The following is a 21198-nucleotide window of genomic DNA, read 5'->3' on the forward strand; positions in this document are numbered from 1 at the left end:
GAAGTATGATGAATGTTTTCATGCTGTTGTTCTGTGTGTCTGTCAGGGTCATCCTGGAACTCCTGGAGAGTGTGGTTCATCAGGACCTCTAGGGATACCAGTAAGTAAAGCCTGTTAGCTTTACACATTTAGTGCCAGTTTCCCAGACACAGATTAAGCATAGTCCTGGACCAGAAAAAACTTTCAGTGGAGATTATTTTTATTCCATGGAATAGTCTTAATTTGGGTCTGGGAAACCGGCCCATAACATTTGGTACCATTTTAAACGTCTTGTGCCCTGTAGATTTACTACAAGAATGAACCCCATCCCACCAGCACTATTCTGAAAAAGCATCGTTTCTAGTTTGGCATTAGATGCAGCATGGCAGAATGCATTTAGAAGCAAGGCATCACTGCTGTAAACAAACTGAATGAGACATCAAGTTAAAACCTGTTCTATTTGGTACGTTCAGCAGCTTGGCATAGAGTCTGTTTGAGTTTAGTTTAAGTGTCTTCAAAGGTCAGACTTAGCCTCTTAAAACTCTTAGGCTACTACCCATTCTGGCTCCTCAAGGGTTTGTTGCCTGCCTTGTTTGGAATCCAGCTACGTAAACATAGCCAAGAAAGGTCTGTGATGAGGCCTCACTAATACTGTTTAATCTTCGCTCATTTAGACACTAAAGACAGTTGTACACACGAGGCGTTTGGGAGACATTCCCCACAGCACATACCTTGGTTGATGTTGATGCGAAGTGACAGAAAGACACTCAATCAGTGTCAGGATTGCTCAGTACTGCCATGCCAGCTGTAAACTTTAGCACCTCTGGCTAAGCTAATGCAGCTCCCACCCTTTACCTTTATAGCATGTTTACATGTCTTTAGTCTCCTCATGCCGTGCACCGACATCACACAAGTTGTGGCAAGACATGCCGGTCAGACTCAGAGATGCTTTAGCAAGCTGCGCAGGAGACTGCAGCAGCAGAGTGCATTAGTGTTAACAGCAGAGCATACTCTTCTACTTCTTCTGACCAGGTGTCCTTTGAAAATGACATGCTTCATCTCAGTAGGATCTCCTGTGCAAGCATGACTAAATGCATATCCTTCAGGGGCATGGGATCAGCTCTTTGGTCATGATAGATATGCATTACATTCACTAGCATCCTGTAGGCCCAGCTCCTGTCTCATTAGTCAGTCCTGCTACTCGTCTCAGTGAGTGTGGTAATGTTGCTGCCTTGCATCATATAATGTGGTGTGTTCTTCCTCCTGCAGGGTCCAGCCGGTTCGAGGGGTCTCGGTGGGATCAGAGGACCTAAAGGCAGGAGGGTAAGGAACAGGGTGTACTCCTTCAGCATCCACTACTTTCTCTACACGCCATAATTTGTTATGGCTACATTTTTTTATTAATTCAAGCTAGTATCGCTGTGGATGGAAACTTTTCCAGACCATCGCACGCTAACTATAGATTTGCCATCATGACACCAATGCACAGTCTCACAGCTTCAACTACAAAATAACCCTTGGTAACCCTTTATTGTACAGTTTGATTAAAGGGTTAACTTTAATCAAAGGTCTATCCAACTTCATGACTGATCCCTCTAGTATGCATAAGTGGTATAATTATAGGCATATTATGGAATAATTTTGCATAAATCATTTAATGTTCTATGCAAAACCATATTGAATATTTAATAACTTAGATTAGCACTAAATTATAATAAGGCTTGTAAAAATAAACCATAGAAGATGAATGCAATTAAACTCAGTTAAGACACATTAAGAAATGGAAAATACCCCTCAGCGTCATCTATTGGGACAGTGACCAAAGGCTGCCTAGGCCTGTTAGTGGACTAATATTAGAAACGATCACCAGCTGGTTCTGAGGCAGACATTTTTCAAAGTTAAATAATAATGCCTTATATACATCAGTTATTAAAGCACCGGCAACAAAATCTACTCAAACCTTGCCAGACAGTGATACCTTTTAGATCAGCACCACTACCAACTGGTCCCAGATCTGTTTGGGATCTTGCCAACTCCATTATCAAGCCTAGGAACAAACAGAGACCTAGTATCAAGCCAAACATGTTATGACAATCCCATAAGGAGTTGTCAAGAGAGCAGGCACCCAGGCTAGCAGACTGGCACCCAGGCTAGCAGACTGGCACCCAGGCTAGCAGACTGGCACCCAGGCTAGCAGACTGACACCCAGGCTAGCAGACTGACACCCAGGCTAGCAGACTGACATCCAGGCTAGCAGACTGACACCCAGGCTAGCCAGTAACACAGCAGTACTGGGAACAGAGATGATGTATATCTGTTTGAGAGAGAAGTTTCTGTAACAACAGATTGGACCATTTACTATACAGCATCAGTCCAAGTCCTCCTTTGTTACTTGAGTGTTTACTGGCATATGTTGAGGTTGGACAGCCATAGTAAGTGTGGTTTTGAATGAGGCTGGAGGAGGAACAACGAGAGTACAGTATACAGTTCTGTCATTGACTCTAACCCCCTCTGGTGTAAGTTATTTTTATACATGACTCTGCAGGCCTCAAGGGATGCATCTCCCCAAATCATATGTGTACAATAACAAAACACATGCCGGCCACCTTGAATCTTTGACCTCGACCATACATCCAGTCTCTTCTTCCTATAAGACCAAGAGCCATACTATTCACAGAGATGCGCATGGTAGTTTGAACATCTTGGCCATGTTCTGATATAATCTCCACCCGGCACAGCCGGAAGAGGACTGGCCACCCCTGGTTCCTCTCTAGGTTTCTTCCTAGGTTTTTGCCTTTCTAGGGAGTTTTTCCTAGCCAACGTGCTTCAACAGCTGCATTGCTTGCTGGGTTTCTGTACAGCACTTTGAGATATCAGCTGATGTACGAAGGGCTATATAAATACATTTGATTTGATGATTTGATTTGTAGAAGTTCAGCAAAAAGGCATGGTCTGGTCGAATGTATACGACGCAGAACAGATCCTGGCGTCATAGCCAGAGTAGAGAATGGACAAGTGTAGTCAGCGTCACGATCATCTCGGGTTTGAAAGAAACAGGACGGTTCAATTCCCATGAACTCAGCGGAGAGAGATGAGTAGAGAACCGGCATCACTCAGCAAACTGAATGACTGTGTCTAGTTACTGTCTGTCCTGTGCAATGGAACAAAGTAGTTTACCAACATCACAGGTAGACCTGGGCGATATACGGTTTATTCCGTATACCAGGGTATTTCCAAATATCAACGGTATGTTTTCAATGCCGGGGGGGGGTTGGGGGCACTCCCGCCTCGCGGGGCCTGCAGGGGTGCATGCTATGACACTGCTTATAACTAACACTAAGTTAAGAATAATTATAAGAAATATAAGATGTGTCAAATCAATTATATCCAGCTCAGGGCTCCAGTTATGCATTAAATGGTTGGCTAACTTGCTAGCAAAGTGGCTAGATGTCAAGATCAAGCTTCTTGGTTACAGCAGAGACATTCATCCCCTCCTGGATCAAGATCCCTTTATTTTGTGCATTTACATTTTTTTCTATTTGAAATAGCGCCCCCTGTGTGCACTTCCAGTAATACGGTCTTCCCCGGTATGGTATAGAAACGGTATGAAGGTATGAAAATCTGCATACTGCCCAACCCTAATCAGACGGCTGACTGGAATTTACATGGGATAAGTGACCTATAATTGCTGTCCTATCAGCGATGTCCTCTCCTCACAAACGTTGAGGCTAGTTCACTGCATATGACTAAGCCTGTATTTTTCTCCTTCAAACAGAACATGCTTTCTTCAATGCCAGAATGGCTTTTTATATTTGATGCACCCATGCTAGATGCTTTAATTAAGCACATGGATAATTTTCCTTTATCAAATTTGTGAAACTGTTCACTTATATTTTGAGTTTCTCTGCAGGAATCCTAGGCATTGATATCTAGTTGTTTCGGTCCAGATGATTTAGCAGTTGGTATTTGAAAGGTCATGGCTTCTCTGTGTGACACTGTCCCCAATGTTCAGCTGAATACTGTGGCCATGTGATCATGGAAAGATGACGGGAGCAGAATCGAGACATCAGTGTGCATTTTACTGTATAGGTCACAAGTGGCTTTCGGAGAAAACCCCTAGCGTTTACAGCACCGACCAGTCACCTCTCCTTCTGTGTCTCCAACCATAGTCGCATGTTTAAAACTGTCTCTAATAATCACTCTTTCCTCTCTGTAACCACGGTACCCACCACATTCATGGGAAGTGCCTAAATGAAATATGAAATTGTTTTTTTAAGCAATTCCTCAAATTTACACAATTGCAGTAGAATGGGAACATTTAAACATTTATGTTAGACCACATTTATTGCTGTTAAACGCCTTTCTGGCTGAAGAGCTCTACATGAAGAAGAGGACACTTTATATTCATTCAATTAGTCTCTCCTGACTTTCTCTCTCTCTCTCTCTCTCTCTCATATATATATATATATCACTCTCTCGCTCTCTCTCTCTCACTCTCAAATATATACATATATCACTCTCTCTCTCTCACTCTCTCTCACTCTTTCTCTCTCTCTCGCTCTCTCCTTCAGGGTCCGAGGGGTCCTGACGGTCCAGCTGGGGAGAAGGGGTCAGTTGGAGGAAAGGTGAGGATGGGGTTAAAAGTTCAGAGGTCACACTATTGGCTGTTCTGCTGCATTGAGCTCCTCAGTTACGAAACACTATGACTTTATTCCCCAATGAACACACCAACCACAGCCAATGGAAAACATGGATACTGCAATGCTGCATCTGTTTGTGCCTTAATTTGGTACTTAAATATGTCCATATAATAGTTTTAAATGTGGCTTTGTTCACAAGTCTTTTATTGCTTTCATTATTTTCAACATCTGAAGGACACTTTCTGGGACATGATCTTCTTTTAGGGATATTTTCTTTGCCAACTTTGGGAAACGTTTAATTAAAATGATTGTAAACTGTTTGTGGCATTCTTAAAGACAAGAGTTCTTGGGTATTGTGTGTGTGCGTCTGTCTGTGTGTGTCTGTCTGTGTTAGTAAGACCAGAAGTGACATTGCCAAATTTGTTTTTCTACAGGGTCCTGATGGTCCACCAGGAAAACTAGGCTTCCCAGGGGAGATGGTATGTAGTATGAGCAGTTTTAAGACCGTTACGTTTTTAATAACAGTTTTTGCTCATACCCTCCCACTCTGCCCATTTATTGGCCGTGTCCAAACCATGGACCTTTGGGTATATGCTTTCCTACCTCACATGACTACTTTGCCATGCCTGGTAATGAATATAGTACGATGAGCCTATGGGTGTTTCTCAAAACGCATACTACCTACTTCCTTCCACGTGCACCAAATTGGAGCATGGGAGTGTAGGAGATGAGTCCAAATCAAAAGTATGCAAAACGGAGCACAGAGGGAACTTCTCGGATGCTTACTCCGTTAGCATATCGATGCAAGCCTCAACGGAAAGTATGCACCTAAATATGCCGCAACCGCGTAAAACCATGTTAATTGAGTTGAAGCAAGAGAAAATAAGCCCAGACTTTGGAATGAAATGTTTCCCATTCACATGTTACCTAACTACAATATTTGATCTTAATACGTTAATTTATTTATGTTATTTTATTTAACTAGGCAAGTCAGTTATTCAGAAGAAATGTGTATTTAAAATGACGGCCTACACTGGCCAAACCCTGATAACACTGTGCCAATTGCGCACCGCCCTATGGGACTCCCAATCACGGCTGGTTGTGATACAGCTTGGATTTGAACCAGGGTGTCTGTAGGGACACCTCTAGCACTGAGATGCAGTGCCTTCGACCGCTGCGCCATAATGTATTAATATCGGCATGTTTAGATCGCGAGCCCATAGTAAGTCAATAGGCCTAACATTAACTGGCTCGCTACTACTGTTGGTTATTTGGCAGCTAGCTACCCACGTATAATTGACATCTACTTTGCATATCATTCGTTTTATGTGATATTTGCTTGTTAAACTATCTGATTGTTGGATTATTATGATTATGTAGCTGACTGATAGTTATGAAGTAGAACATTTGCTTTGTGTGTATCTTGTTTGGTCTCTATTGTTGCCATTGTCCTGGCTGGAAGAGGTACAGTGAATGGGGAGGTGTAGCGTGAGGTAATACAGTAGGGGGAGCGCTGCTCAAATGTATTGCTTTATGCGTTATCCACACTCTCGTCCTCACAAGTATGTACCCAAGAGAATGTCCTCAGAGAATGCACTCGGAGCGTGAGTATGGAGCACGGTAGTATGCATATTGACAAACACGCTAGTCCCCATTCGTACTATAGTCAACTTGTAAATACATTTACATCAGCGGCTCCAATGGCTCATTTAGTTAGAGTACAGTGCTGGTAAGATTCAATGTTAAAGCTGTCGATTTGATTCCAGCATGGGACATTGACATTGAATATTAATGTCAACCGTGTGCCACTTTACATAAATGTGTCTGCAGTGCTAAATGACCATAATATTTCTGCTAAATGACCATATTATGTGTTTATTATTTAAAACCCTTGTTCTTTCTGTGTTATTTTGTTCCAGGGAAAGATTGGGGAGCCTGGGGAAGCTGGGCCTAAAGGATTTCCAGTAAGTGATTGGGCTAACAGAGTGCTGTTTTAGGTTAGTCATGACTAGGGTGGACACCTGTTGGGGGAAACCATTAGCAATTGGAAAAGAGAGGCTTGTGTGTAGCATGTTGGACATTACACCTATATATGAATGTAAGAGTAATGTATTGGTGTAACGAAACCAACTAGCATAGGGATGGGATGTACTGGATATAGTAGAAAATGGACTTGCACTAAACTATCTCCATTCCTTACAATGGGTTTGTAATATTCCAGGGTCGCAAAGGACCCTCAGGAGCTCCAGGTGCCAAAGGAATAGCAGGAGAGCCGGTAAGTTCTTTTACCTCTAAATGTTACTCTGAGGCATCATCTCCCAAATCAAATTATTGGTCGCATACACAGTTTAGCAGGTGTTATAGTGGTGCATTGAAAAACGTACCTTCTATCAATGCAGTCAAATCTCAAACAATTAAAATATTTTTTAAAATAAAGAAAAGAAAAAAGGCGGCAAATCCAATCAACATCCAAAATAGCCCTGTAGCAGTATCAAAATGCAATCTATACATATGTACACCGGGGGAATAGCCCTGTAGCAGTATCAAAATGCAATCTATACATATGTACACCAGGGGAATAGCCCTGTAGCAGTATCAAAATGCAATCTATACATATGTACACCGGGGGAATAGCCCTGTAGCGGTATCAAAATGCAATCTATACATATGTACACCGGGGGAATAGCCCTGTAGCGGTATCAAAATGCAATCTATACATATGTACACCGGGGGAATAGCCCTGTAGCAGTATCAAAATGCAATCTATACATATGTACACCGGGGGAATAGCCCTGTAGCGGTATCAAAATACAATCTATACATATGTACACCAGGGGAATAGCCCTGTAGCAGTATCAAAATGCAATCTATACATATGTACACCGGGGGAATAGCCCTGTAGCGGTATCAAAATGCAATCTATACATATGTACACCGGGGGAATAGCCCTGTAGCGGTATCAAAATGCAATCTATACATATGTACACCGGGGGAATAGCCCTGTAGCGGTATCAAAATGCAATCTATACATATGTACACCGGGGGAATAGCCCTGTAGCAGTATCAAAATGCAATCTATACATATGTACACCGGGGGAATAGCCCTGTAGCGGTATCAAAATGCAATCTATACATATGTACACCGGGGGAATAGCCCTGTAGCGGTATCAAAATGCAATCTATACATATGTACACCGGGGGAATAGCCCTGTAGCGGTATCAAAATGCAATCTATACATATGTACACCGGGGGAATAGCCCTGTAGCGGTATCAAAATGCAATCTATACATATGTACACCGGGGGAATAGCCCTGTAGCGGTATCAAAATGCAATCTATACATATGTACACCGGGGGAATAGCCCTGTAGCAGTATCAAAATGCAATCTATACATATGTACACCGGGGGAATAGCCCTGTAGCGGTATCAAAATGCAATCTATACATATGTACACCGGGGGAATAGCCCTGTAGCAGTATCAAAATGCAATCTATACATATGTACACCGGGGGAATAGCCCTGTAGCAGTATCAAAATGCAATCTATACATATGTACACCGGGGGAATTGACATAAGATATACTAGGAATGCTATGTACAGCAGTAGATATATTAGGAGGTATGTCAAGAATCCAGAATAGAAATGAATATGCAGTGTGTATAAACAGTATAACTAAAATACAATGTAGAGTAGTAGTAATATCAGAATAAGCTATGTCGGGGATACAGTATTTAAATACACAGTGTGAAACGGGAAGTGACCAGTGTTTCCATGTCTCTACAACATGGGACAGCAGTGTTGGCTGTGAGTGTGAGTGTGTGATAGCTTGTGACGGCTATTGATGGCTGTCTGATTGCCTGGTAATTGAATCCGTTTTTTAGTCTCTCGGTCTTGGCTTTGATGGATCTGTATTGTCTCCGTCTGTCGGGCGTCAGCCGAGTGAACAGTCCGTGGCTCGGGGGACTGAGGTCCTTGATGATCTTCTTGGCCTTCCCTTGACACCGAATGCAATAGATGCTCCGGAGGGCAGGCTGCATGGCCCGGTGATGCGTTGTGCTTGAGGGTGGAGCAGTTGCCGTACCAGGTGGTGATGCAGCCCTACTGAATGCTCTCAATGGTGCATCTGTAGAAGTTTGTGAGGGTCTTAGGGGACATACCACATTTCTTCAGCCGTCTGAGGTTGTAGAGGCGCTCTTGTGGCGAGACCATTTCAGGTCCTCAGTGATGTGCATGCAGAGGAACTTGAAGCTTTTGACCCTATTCACTGTGGCCTGTCGATGAGGATGGGGACATGCTCCCTCTTCTGTCTCCTGTAGTCCACGATAAGCTACTTCGTTTTGTTGAGAGAGAGGTTATTGTCTTGGCACCACTGTGGCGTTGTTGTTGGTGATCAGGCCTACCACTGTTGTGTTGTCAGCAAACTTATTGATTGAGTTGGAGTTGTGCGTGGCCACACAGTCATGGGTAAACGGGGAGCACAGGAGAGGGCTGAGCACACACTCCATGGGGGCCCCTGTGTTGAGAATCAGTGTGGTGAAGGTGTTGTTGCCTACCCTCACCACCTGGGGTCAGCCCGTCAGCAAATCTAGGATCCAGTTGCGCAGGGAGGAGTTTAGCCCCAAGGCCCGGCGCTTAGTGACAAGCTTACAGGGCACTATGGTTTCAGAAGCTGAGCTGTAGTCAATTAACAGCATTCTCACATAGGTAATCCTCTTGTCCAGGTGGGATAGGGCGGTGTGCTGTCAAAGGGGAATTGCACTGTCCATGGATCTGTTGGGGTGGTATGCACATTATAAGTGGGTCAACCGTGTTGAGTATGGTGGAGAAGTGAGTGCTACAGGGTGATAGTCATTTAGTTCAGTTACCTTGGCTTGCTTGGGTAGAGGAACAATGATCGCCATTTTTAAGCAAGTGGGGATGATAGACTGGGATAGTCGAGATTGAAAATGTCCATAAACACTCCAGCCAGCTGGTCTGCCCATGCTCTGAGGACACAGCAGTATTGCGAGGGTTAACACGCTTGAAGGTCCTCCTCGTGTTGGCTACAGAGATCAGGAGCCTGCAGTCCTCGTGAGCAGTGGGGACCCATGACAATGGCTCTGTGTTGTTTGTTCTGTTTATACTCCTCCGTGTTTCCAGTCACTTTACTGTTGTTAAATGCAATGGTTTGCGCTTTAAGTTTTTCACGAATGATACCATGTATCCAGTTTTTTTGGTTTGGGTACGTTCTAATCGTCACTGTAGGAACAACATCCTTTATGCACTATGCACCCAGAGACAGTGTAGTTAGTTAGTTAGTGTAGTCGTCAACGCCATTCCCAGAGGAGGCCCGGAACATATCCTGGTCCGTATGAGCAAAACAGACCGTACATTAGCTAGTAATATACTAGGGCGTGGAGGTTGGTTTGCCCTTTTCCTTAATTGGACTAGAACTCCAGCTCTCCTTCCCCTCCTCTGGCGGGGTCTTTTTGGAAAAGTGGCTTCCGTGATGAAGATAACTGCTTTGGGTAGTCTAGACAGAGGATTCCACACCGGAAAGTCAAATTTGTGGTGAGTAATCTCCGATCTGATGTCCAGAAGTGTTTGTCGGTCATAGGAAATAATATTAGAACCTTTCTGATCAAATAAAGTACAAAATAACACACAACAAAAAAAAGACTACAAAGTTGGCTGGGAGCTTGCAAAAGGGCGACCATTGTAGGCGCCATCTTGTTGTTTTACCCTGCCAGGCCTAACTGTCTCCAGCCCAGTCAGGGATACGGGTGTTATTTCCTATATTTAAATTCCTATAGAGCTTAACACTTGCTGCCACATCAGTTTTGCATGATAATTCACCTTCAAGCCAGGAAGCTGTCTGATTTCATTACTATTCCTGACTGTGTTTACCATAAGGTCTCCTTACACCTGCTGGTAATCATTCTGCCTATGGTTAGGATCTGTGAAGCTTGAAATCAGGGTTTTTTGGACCCATCCAACATCTTAGAGAAGAGGTGACTAGGGGCATTGGACAGACTTAAGTGTGCACTTGTCTCTACAGTACATCTTCAATCCGACAGCTGAAATGGTGCAGTTTCTGCTTGAGCAGCCCAGGGAAGCTTCATCCTGCATCCTGTATTATGTAACGGGAAGAGAGAGGGAGAAAAAGGGGGAGAGAAAGAAACATAGATATATATATATATATAGAGAGAGAGAGAGACATAGATATATATATATATAGAGAGAGAGACAGAGAGAGACATAGAGAGAGACATAGAGAGAGAGCGATATATATATATATATATATATATATATATATATATATATATATATATGTATGTATGTATGTATATATATATATATAGAGAGAGAGAGACATAGAGAGATATATATATAGAGAGAGAGACATAGATATATATATATATATATATATATAGAGAGACAGAGAGAGACATAGAGAGAGACATAGAGAGAGCGATATATATATATAGAGAGAGAGAGACATAGAGAGAGAGAAAATAATACGGAGAGAGAGAGGACAAGATCAGATGATTTACTCTGAGCTTCCTGCAAACAGCTCTATTTGAGTATTCACTAGTTTCCACCACATTCACAAGCTTTGGCTCTGTGTTCTAAGACACCAGGAGAGGGTCTGCATCTCAAGTCCAGATGAACGTATCTCCACCATCCACATGTATATCCTCAATGTCTTTTTCACACTCTATTCTTGCTGCCTTTTTTCACTCACATTAGCTGTTTATCTGCACTGTATTTTTTGGGTTTTACCAGTGTAGTTACCTAGGATATGAAGGGCATCGCAGGCCAATGTATTTTGGTGCTCTCGGTCATCACATCATACGATGGCTCTGTCTTATCACCATAGGGACTTACTGGGCCACCAGGAACTATGGGTCCACTGGGAGAGATGGGAGTCAAGGTGAGTTACACTATTCTACATGACGTAGTGTGCCATTCTTGTGGTGTAATGTGTTTAGTTCAGGCTCCAGCGACCAATGCCTTGCCCCCTAATTTGATTATTAATGGTAATTGTTCTCTGACAGGGTCCAACTGGAAAGGTTGGGGAGTGGGGACTACCAGGCGAATCAGGAGAGAAGGTAAGATTATACTCTTTAATACTCAACAAGGTACTCACTGTTTGGACACCAGGAAGAGTAGCTGCCTTGGCAACAGCTAATGGGGCATATTCACATTTCCAGTAATCACATTTCCAGTAATCGATTCAGTCTATTTATGTTGCACACAGTGTATTGAAATGGAAAGTGTCAATTTGTTCATTTTGTTATTGACCTGTGTGACAGGGTGCCCTCGGACCAGCAGGAAACCTCGGAGAGCAGGGCCTCATCGGACAGAGGGTGAGTACCCCAGAGCACACTTCTTCTACCAATGTTTGGGATTCTTGTAAAAAATCAAATCGAATCGAATCAAATGTTATTGGTAACGTACACATATTTAGTAGATGTTATTGCGGGTGTAACAAAATGCATATGTTCCTAGCTCCAACAGTGCAGTAATATAACAATACACACAAATCTAAAATATTGCAATTAAGAAATACATAAATATTAGGACGAGCAATGTCGGAGTGGCATTAACCAAAAATGCAGTAGAATACAGTATATACAGTATTATTAAAGTGACCAGTGTTCCACAGGTAGTTTGGCCTTATTAACTTACTTTAACCCCCTCTCCTTCAGGGTGAGATGGGGATCGATGGGGATGCCGGACAGAGTGGTCCTGATGGACTCAAGGTAAGAGATGAATAACACTAAGGCAATAGTTACTGTGATGAATCCTAACTTGCGTTGAAAGTCTAAGACCAGAGTTGACAGTCATTGTCTCATTGACATCAATAGACGATTTGCCAGTTAGTTATATGTACATATCTCCAGTTAGGGTATGGCTGTTTAACCCCCTAAGGTCGATGTCCACGCCCCCATCAGTTTAAGCTAGAGATGTGTTTTTTTTTGTTGCATTGGATGCATCTCAATCCACCGCATCCTCCCATGTCGCACTTCTGCATCTGCGATGAAAGGTAACAGAGCTAGAGCGGTGCTTGTCAGACCATGAGACGTCCCGAAAATCCGTCTTCTCACAAAATGGTCTGTAGCGTCCGAACAGTTTGGGCAACCCACTAATCTGACCCGTCTGTGGAAAGGTGAGACTCTCACGAACACGTACGTGCTGGTTTTGCTCTAGGACGCCGACAGGCCTCACGAGACTCGTCTGAAGGTCCACCGGTATCAGTTGAACAAATTAATGGAAGTACAGGCCATACTGTTTGGAGACTCTTTCGTGCCAAAAAAACAAGGGGTTAAATACATGCGAAAAAACAAATATACAAATGTTTCCTGATCTTTCTTATCTCTCTCGGATATAGGACAGACACTTCAGAACAAACTATTCACTATGTAGTGAATCTGTTTTTCAATGCATTTGTATGGGCTAATAGCAGTAAGGCCAAAAAGTATTTAAAAAAATTAAACAATTGAAGTATTCATATATCTTTATGTACATATTCTTTATCCCCTTACACTTGTGTCTATAAGGTAGTAGTTTTGGAATTGTTAGCTAGATTACTTGTTGGTTATTACTGTATTGTCGGAACTAGAAGCACAAGCATTTCGCTACACTCGCATTAACATCTGCTAACCATGTGTATGTGACATATACAATTTGATTTGATTAAGTATCTTTCATCAAATAATTATTTGTTATATTTTGGGGATGATTCAAGGGGTCTTAAAATTCTAAATCAAATAGCAAAATGATCCTTGTTATGACCTTCTTAAAACAATTCCATATAGCTTAGACAGGGCTCAGAGTCTTATGGGTTCATAGCCAGTTCTTAGTAGGAGAGAAGAGCGTGTTTTAGGATAACTGTCACTGTTTTGAACAGCCATTCACAAGATAATGTGATTCTATCGTCATCAGATGTGATCTAAGCCATGTTCATATGGAGTTAATACACTGTTAAACTGTAATTCTTTTTAGTCAGACTCAAGTGTTGCTTTGTGTAAGATGCTGGCCGTCGTAGAGTTGGAGCTGAATTCTGTTGACGCTGAGTGAAAATAAACAGGGAGCAGGCAGCAGGCCTATTTTGAGCTCTTCCTTCTGGCAGGAGTTGTTATGGAAATACATTGCTGTTCACAAGGGACCCTACCCTTCTCCCCTTCGGCCTCCAAAGACCTTGTCTGAATATTTTCTACTACATCTGCACCCATGAAATGTGTGATCAGGTATAATTGTCTTCTTGGTTCTCTGCTCAGGGCGAGAAGGGGGACATGGGACCGGAGGGGGGTACAGGAGAGAGGGGTGACACCGGGCTGAAAGGAAAGGAAGGGTCCCCCGGACCTCCTGGCTTAGTGGGAGTGTGGGTGAGTGTCCAAACTCAACCTAACATATTTACATTTCCTGTACTTGACTCTCAGGTTCTCATGAATCAGATTGATGAGTTTCTCACTTCACTTGCTGTTGTTTTAGATGAAATGTTACTCTGCATCTAGTATGCTACAACATGTCAAGGCAAAAAGGATACCAACACACTTTTATCTCCTGCAAACTGTCTTTACTGAGAATACTGTGGATGACCATTTTGACCATTGCCTTGTCTTCGTAATAGAGGTTTATTGCTGTTAAAATAAACAGCTGTTGACTTCTGACACCAATAACTGTCTTCCAGGGTCAGGAGGGCAAACCTGGCAAGTTTGGTGAAAGAGGAAAACCAGGAGAGAAGGTAAATATGTCAGCTCAGTTCCTCATGAAGTACGCCTCCTTACACCTGTCACTCTCATTCATTTCATTCACTGAAACCTGTTAGTTGTTTCACCGTACCTTTCTTGGTTTTTAAAGAAAGTTGGATGTCTCCTTATCTGTTATTGTATTCAACAAACATTAGGCATCAATGGCCTCTAGAGCCACTGTGTTGAAAGTGGACATTCAAAATGGAGAGTTGACACTGTAAAACTATCCACACACGAGTTGCCAGTCACTGAAAGTCAACCTTGCTATTTTTGCATGCCTGCTCTATTGCGACCCTTCTCTAGGGCAGCAAAGGTCACATGGGTCACCTGGGAGAGACTGGGGCAATTGGTGAACAAGGAGAAGCAGGATTTCTTGGACCGAAGGGGTCGAGAGGAACCATTGGACCAGTGGTAAGGAAGGCTCTGTGGATTTGTTCCTAGTTTTTCGACAGATATGTTGGTTTCCTAATGTGCTAGGTCAAAAAGACTGAACATCTGACATTTACAGGGTGCACCAGGGAGAATGGGCCAGCAAGGTGAAACAGGCATCACAGGATATGAGGTAAAATGTACCCTTTACCACATACAATATCCTTCACTCAATATGATTCTATATCAATTAAATATAGCCAGATGATTGATCGAGGAAGAGTTCTGAAGCATTGCCACCTAGGACAGTATCATTGTGCTCCCAAGTGGCGCAGTGGTCTAAGGCACTGCATCTCAGCTAGAGGCGTCACTACAGACAACCTGGTTCAAATCTAGACTGTATCACAACCGGCTGTGATTGGGAGTCCAATAGGGCGGCACACAATTGGCTCAGCATGGTCTGTGTTTGGCCGGTGTAGGCCGTCATTGTAAATAAGAATTTGTTCTTAACTGACTTGCCTAGTTAAATCTAAAATATACTGTATCTAAATTGCTGCCTCCAGTGAGTATAGTTTACCTAATGACACATACCATTGAATGCCTCCAAGAAGGTAGCTATTGTTGTTGCCCTGTGTGCCCTGTGTGATGAATAACACGGTCCACTATTGTCCTTCTCTGTGATTGTAGGGCCACACAGGACGGCAAGGCCCACTGGGACCTCCTGGACCAAAAGGTGAAAAGGTACACTTCCCACAGTCCTGTCTGTGTCTAATAGCTCTCTCTTTGTGGGTGTCTTGACATGTGTGTCTAGACTTATGGTCTGTGGAGGATTAGTGGTGACAGCCCTAGTCCATCTCTCTCTCATGTGTTCATGAGAAACTCCTAGCTCTACCAACATGTGATAATGGGATATGTGGGACATACAGTATGTATGCAAATGTGTGCAAACATGACTGTCAGTCGTTTTGGATAAAAGTGACTATCCATGTAATATATAAAACTAATGTTAAATGTGTGCGATTTAGCAGACACTTTTATCCAAAACGACTGACAGTCATGTTTGCACACATTTGCATACATACTGTATGTCCCACATATCCCATTATCACATGTTGGTAGAGCTAGGAGTTTCTCCTGAACACATGCCCTGACCAGGATAAACTCTGGGCCCTAGAGATAGGCAATTACTGGCCACTAGAGATAGGCCATTGCTATCAGGAAAAAGTCCTAGCCATATCACATGGTTTCCATCCGCTGAAAGTGACTGAATTCCACGGCTATTTCAGTCTGATTATCCCACAAGAAGCGATTAAATATAATTGATCAATGGTATGCACAATGGCACTTCTCATTAACTCTGGAGAAATTTTATCAAATGTAGGTCATTGGCCACAAACTGCTTTCAACTGCTATTGGAATACTCCTTGTCATCATTATTCAGATCAATCATGGTTCAGTTTGATAAATAGGACTTCGATATGAAGTACTCTTTTCTGTTTGCTGGTAAACTCGTAATGTTGACCATACTTACTTTCTAATGAGATCAATATTGTGCCCACTACTCATAAATTGTTTCGTTTTGGATCCCTGTTCCACTGTTTCCTCCTGTGTTTTGCTGATCCTCATGCACAATGAAATACTACAAGCATTCCACATCATTCACCGGCCCCTGTAAAGTCCCTGGAACATTTAATGTAATCTAGGTCCCCTTTTTATTGAACGCAACCTATTACATCACCAACAAAAACTATAATTGCTTGGAATATTCCATTGTACTGGAAGGAATATCATGAATTTAACTTTATTAAAATGTTTAATTTAAAAAAAAATCTGTTTTTCCTGTATGTTTTCCAGGGTGAACAGGGGGAGGACAGTAAGGTGGAAGGCCCTCCCGGTCCACAAGGTGACAGAGTGAGTTCCTCTCATCATGTAGCCCTCCGCATGCTGTGTACTTTGGTGTTTCTTTGCTAAAATAGATAGGGATCTATATGCTTCATTCTGTTTGGTTCCCATCTGAAACCAGGGTCCTACCGGAGACAGGGGAGACAGAGGAGAATCAGGGGACCCAGGATACCTAGTAAGTGGGACGTCCATTGTGTTGTATAATGTTGTCTCCTTTGGAATATATACTTTATACATGGAAACGGCTAACATTAACAAATGTCTATTTCCCAGGGCCAGCCAGGGGTGGACGGATCGAGAGGCAAAGCCGGTGCAACTGGACTACCTGTGAGTAAAATGTTCTGTTTGTGACATGATAAAATGTGTTCTCTCACACTGAATCAAATCAAATCAAATTTGAGACAGTGTCCACATTAGAATATCTACCTATTAAAAAAGGTCAAACTTGTCGTTTGTTTGATTGTTTCATCTTTCATTCGTTCGTTCTTGTTTTTATATTGTAGGGACATCCTGGACCAAGGGGAATACAGGGTCTGAAAGGATCCAAAGGAGATCAAGTAAGGACAAAATACCTCAACAACAACCAAACTGGTGTATCCAGTTTTACCTCACAACACCTGTTTCAACCACTTTGGTACCCCTTTAATTCGATTTGAATGTATTTGGGGCTCTTTTGCTGTGTGGTGATGTCATGTTGGAGCTGATGGTCTGTACCTCACTGATCTACTCCAGGGTCAGAAAGGCAAACGGGGCAAACAAGGCGAGTCTGGGACCAAAGGACCACCGGTGAGTGAGATCTTTATCTTTTCATTTTAATACTGTATGTCATTTATTGATTGATTGGTTGATTGATTAATTGATTGATTGTGCTAGAATGCATCTCATATGTAGCATTAATCTCTATCTTTTCCAGGGTCCTGAGGGTCCTCCTGGCCCAAAGGGAGTGGTGGGAAGAGAGGGCCTTGAGGGCCAACCTGGAATGGACGGGCCTCCTGGGAAAGATGGTGACAAAGGAATGAAGGTGAGGAAGGACAGACACCATAACTGTGCATTCTTTTCATTGACTGAAATAAGCAGAGTCTTTTGCTACTGTATGATTGGTCTTCTCTGTTAAGCGTCAACCATCCTCAATTGTTTGTGTCCACTCCTTAGGGGGAGCAAGGAGACGACGGAGAGTTTGGTATCATTGGCAAAGCTGGTAACAGTGGTAAAATGGGCGTGCCAGGGCTTCCAGGCGACCAGGGCTCCTTCGGACCTAAGGTGAGAGAGAAGAGAGAACATGCTCCAATGAACTGTGACCACCATCATCCTATGATCATGATCCTATGGTCCTATCCTATGATCCTATGGTCATCCTATTATATGTTGTACAAGGTGGATGAACTGTGACCACCATGGTTATCCTATTATATGTTGTACAAGGTGGATGAACTGTGACCACCATGGTTATCCTATTATATGTTGTACAAGGTGGATGAACTGTGACCACCATGGTTATCCTATTATATGTTGTACATGGTCTGAAGGACGAGAAATAAGCACCTGAGCTATTGCTCCATCATAACTTCCCACTCGAGTGTTGAAAGAAATCAACCTTCTCCACACGATACTGGTTCTGAGTGGTTGTCTGTCCTTGTGTGTGTGTCACAGGGTGAGAGGGGTCTCCCCGGCCAAACTGGATATTCAGGGAAAAAAGGCCACATTGGTGGAATGGGAATTCCAGGAAAACAGGGTGACCAGGGGAACAAAGGACAGCCCGTGAGTAACATAGCAACATTGCTGAGTCCATTTGATTGGTCATCATGACTAGGACATGATAATGATGATGAGGAAGTGCATGACAATGACGACGGTGAGGATGATGAAGATGGTTCCATTTCTCTCCCCAGGGTGACACAGGTGAATCAGGGTACCCAGGGGTTCTCGGGATGTTCGGACCAAAGGTACACTAGACTTCCCCAACCCATTTCCATCTCACACCTGAGTCACATGATCAAATAACACAGGGCTTTAAACGTGGACCATCAAGAAATGAAGTTCTAAGCTGCAAAAAATATGGTTCTAATAAAACACCGGCAAAGAAGCAGAACCCATTTTCAGCGGGAAATCAGGGATCTGCTGGAGATTAATAGGAAAGCTTTAAAGGAATTTAAAGCCTCAAACGATTTGGTAGCGTTTATTGTCTTTGCTCTGAAAGGGATAAATCGAATTAAAGACTGCTGCATTGGGGCAGAAAATCTATCACGGTCCACAAGAAGTTTACTCCACCCACGTGTACTGTCACTTAACACACCATAACTTCAGTTACTTTATTACCCTCTAGTGATGTTGCTCTGCAGGTGTTGGGCAGCTAAGAAAACCGAGAAGTTACAGGCTTTACTGAACATTTTTCCTAGAGTGTTCTATTTTGACATACTGTATACACACATCGCACAGAGGAATGTTAGGCTGCTGAGCCTTGGCGTTATGCAGAAGTGGAGATAGACTCTCTGACTTGGTAAATTAGATGTCAGACGCACTGTAGGCTTCCTGACTCATCATCAAGACCTATCAAATAATAATTTCCAGTGAAAGAGCTGTTAACTGAAGAAACTTGCAGTGTTGTGTCTCTTGCTGACTGTGTTGCTTACTGTGCATATTACATACAGCCCATATGGTGCAACATTGCACTCAGTTGGCCTAAGCTTCTAGATGAAGTGATACTTGCCTTATTAACACATTGTATCTTATCAACACATATGTTTTATCTTCATAGGGACCTCCAGGAGATCTGGGCCCAGCCGGCATACAGGGACCAAAAGGGCCACATGGCTTGATGGTAAAAGGAGATTCGAAAAATTGTTATTATGTAATTCTCTATGTTTTTCCTGGTCAGGTAACATGGCCTATTTATAGGTTGGAACTTGGGTCAATAGTTCATCCTAGGCTGAAAAACTGGGCATATTAATATATAATACATATAGTATATGCCATAAATCAGACGCTTTTATCCATACATTTTCTGTACGGGTGGTCCTAGGAAATCAAACCCACTATCATGCTGTTGCAAACACCCTGCTCAACTAACTAAGCAAAAGAGGGCCACCATATTGACAACATATGCCTTGTTAATTCAGATAGCGGCTGCCCTAACTAACAATGTTTATCTTTCTCTCTCTCTCTCTCCAGGGTAATGTTGGTGCCACAGGCCCAGTCGGTATCATCGGCCCCAGTGGTAATACAGTATGTACATCATCATATCTCATACCCCTTATCTGCCAAAGAACACGTTATCACTCAGTTTTTTGGGGGGGCGATGGAGTAACTTCCCCTCTCTCTCTCTCAGGGTCCCCAAGGTGACAAAGGAAGTCGAGGGGATACGGTGCGTGTCCTTATTTTTATGAATCATATCCCTTATTCCAGGCCTGGGTTCAAATAGTATTTTGAGTATATACTCTAGCCTGTCTGCCTGGAATTTAAGATGGGCGGGGTTTAGAGTTGTGGCACTATTCTATTGGTCCATTAAGACAGGAAATGAATCACACAAAGTGTTTGAAATGATTTCAAATAGTATTTGAACCCAGCTCTGCCTTACCCCGAGGCTTAGATTGATCACAGGACAGAATAGGGTGCTTAGTATGGAGAGCACACTACTTATCACAGGACAGGATAGGGTGCTTAGTATGTAGAGCACACTGCTTAGAAGAGATTCAGCCTCAACCCCTAAAGCACTTTTCATTTCCCTCAGTGCTTCTGTTTGTTGTTCCACTCACCATGACAACTAGGAATAAGTTGAGACAGAAAGGCTACTTACTGCTTGCCGCTGCTTTACCGTCTGTTGGCAGAGGAGTTTAGATGAAGAGGATCTTGATATTGAGAGGTCAAACTGCAGCATTATGGTCTAGGGGGGTGTATTAATCCAATAGTGTTATTGCTTTTTTACAAACAGGGGGTACAAGGACCAAGGGGCCCTCCTGGTCCTCGTGGACCACCCGGACCCCCAGTAAGTATTTTCTGTTATTTATGTAAAGACTTTGCAATCGTGGTATCACTCATTTTTCAGATTTTTTTTATATGCTGCACTATGACTGGACCATGCATTAAGCCCCCCCCCCCCCCCCCCCTTTCTATTTCCATTCTTATAGGGTCTCCCTGGTTCTATGCCATTTGTAAGTCTCCTCTATTTACAATTGGACTTTCTCAGAAGCAATGGAGTAAGGCGTGAATGTGGGAGAATGTTTCAGAGTCCATACTTTTGTCTTTTTGTCTTCTCTTCTAGAGAAGGGAGGCTATCGGTGCTGCTTTTCAGCTCATTATTGATTCCCATGCTGCGCTGAGGTCAGAGGTGGGTCACTGTGAGAAGCATCATTGGTCCCTTGGCAAATAAGCAATGTACCCAGTACAATACAGAAAACTTGTATGTTCGTACTGTATGTATGACCAACTCTTACACAAATATGCCATTAGCATTAATGCATGACAAAAGTACGGTTACCCTCATGCTTCTCAAGCCAGGATTTTGTCATTTATCACTCTCCAATGGTGGCTGGCTGTTTGTGAAGATATGGTGCTCAGTGTGTGACCGTTTGTC

At 42.9% G+C, this 21198-nt stretch overlaps 1 protein-coding gene across 7 annotated transcripts in view; it reads left to right on the plus strand.

Annotated features, from left to right (window-relative positions):
- LOC110535110 (uncharacterized) overlaps positions 1–21198 on the plus strand; it is a 92908-nt gene that overhangs the window by 68186 nt on the left and 3524 nt on the right. For 5 of the 7 annotated variants that reach the window (XM_036936284.2, XM_090191118.1, XM_090191120.1 and 2 more), the window contains 30 exons: positions 47–100; positions 1249–1302; positions 4551–4604; positions 5054–5098; positions 6539–6583; positions 6841–6894; positions 11480–11533; positions 11658–11711; positions 11916–11969; positions 12312–12365; positions 13884–13991; positions 14297–14350; positions 14661–14768; positions 14866–14919; positions 15414–15467; positions 16581–16637; positions 16750–16803; positions 16902–16955; positions 17132–17185; positions 17361–17414; positions 17542–17649; positions 17781–17888; positions 18279–18386; positions 18518–18571; positions 19384–19446; positions 19797–19850; positions 19954–19989; positions 20557–20610; positions 20753–20776; positions 20887–20952. In XM_036936284.2, the coding sequence (XP_036792179.2) occupies positions 47–100; positions 1249–1302; positions 4551–4604; positions 5054–5098; positions 6539–6583; positions 6841–6894; positions 11480–11533; positions 11658–11711; positions 11916–11969; positions 12312–12365; positions 13884–13991; positions 14297–14350; positions 14661–14768; positions 14866–14919; positions 15414–15467; positions 16581–16637; positions 16750–16803; positions 16902–16955; positions 17132–17185; positions 17361–17414; positions 17542–17649; positions 17781–17888; positions 18279–18386; positions 18518–18571; positions 19384–19446; positions 19797–19850; positions 19954–19989; positions 20557–20610; positions 20753–20776; positions 20887–20952 (1848 nt within the window). Of the gene's footprint in view, positions 1–46; positions 101–1248; positions 1303–4550; positions 4605–5053; positions 5099–6538; positions 6584–6840; positions 6895–11479; positions 11534–11657; positions 11712–11915; positions 11970–12311; positions 12366–13883; positions 13992–14296; positions 14351–14660; positions 14769–14865; positions 14920–15413; positions 15468–16580; positions 16638–16749; positions 16804–16901; positions 16956–17131; positions 17186–17360; positions 17415–17541; positions 17650–17780; positions 17889–18278; positions 18387–18517; positions 18572–19383; positions 19447–19796; positions 19851–19953; positions 19990–20556; positions 20611–20752; positions 20777–20886; positions 20953–21198 lie in introns of those variants that run through there. The other 2 variants (XR_016484696.1, XR_016484697.1) reach the window with 2 other exon arrangements.

This window comes from Oncorhynchus mykiss, chromosome 11 (genome assembly GCF_057628025.1).
Source record: "Oncorhynchus mykiss isolate SJ-2025 chromosome 11, ASM5762802v1, whole genome shotgun sequence".
Lineage (NCBI taxonomy): Eukaryota > Metazoa > Chordata > Actinopteri > Salmoniformes > Salmonidae > Oncorhynchus > Oncorhynchus mykiss.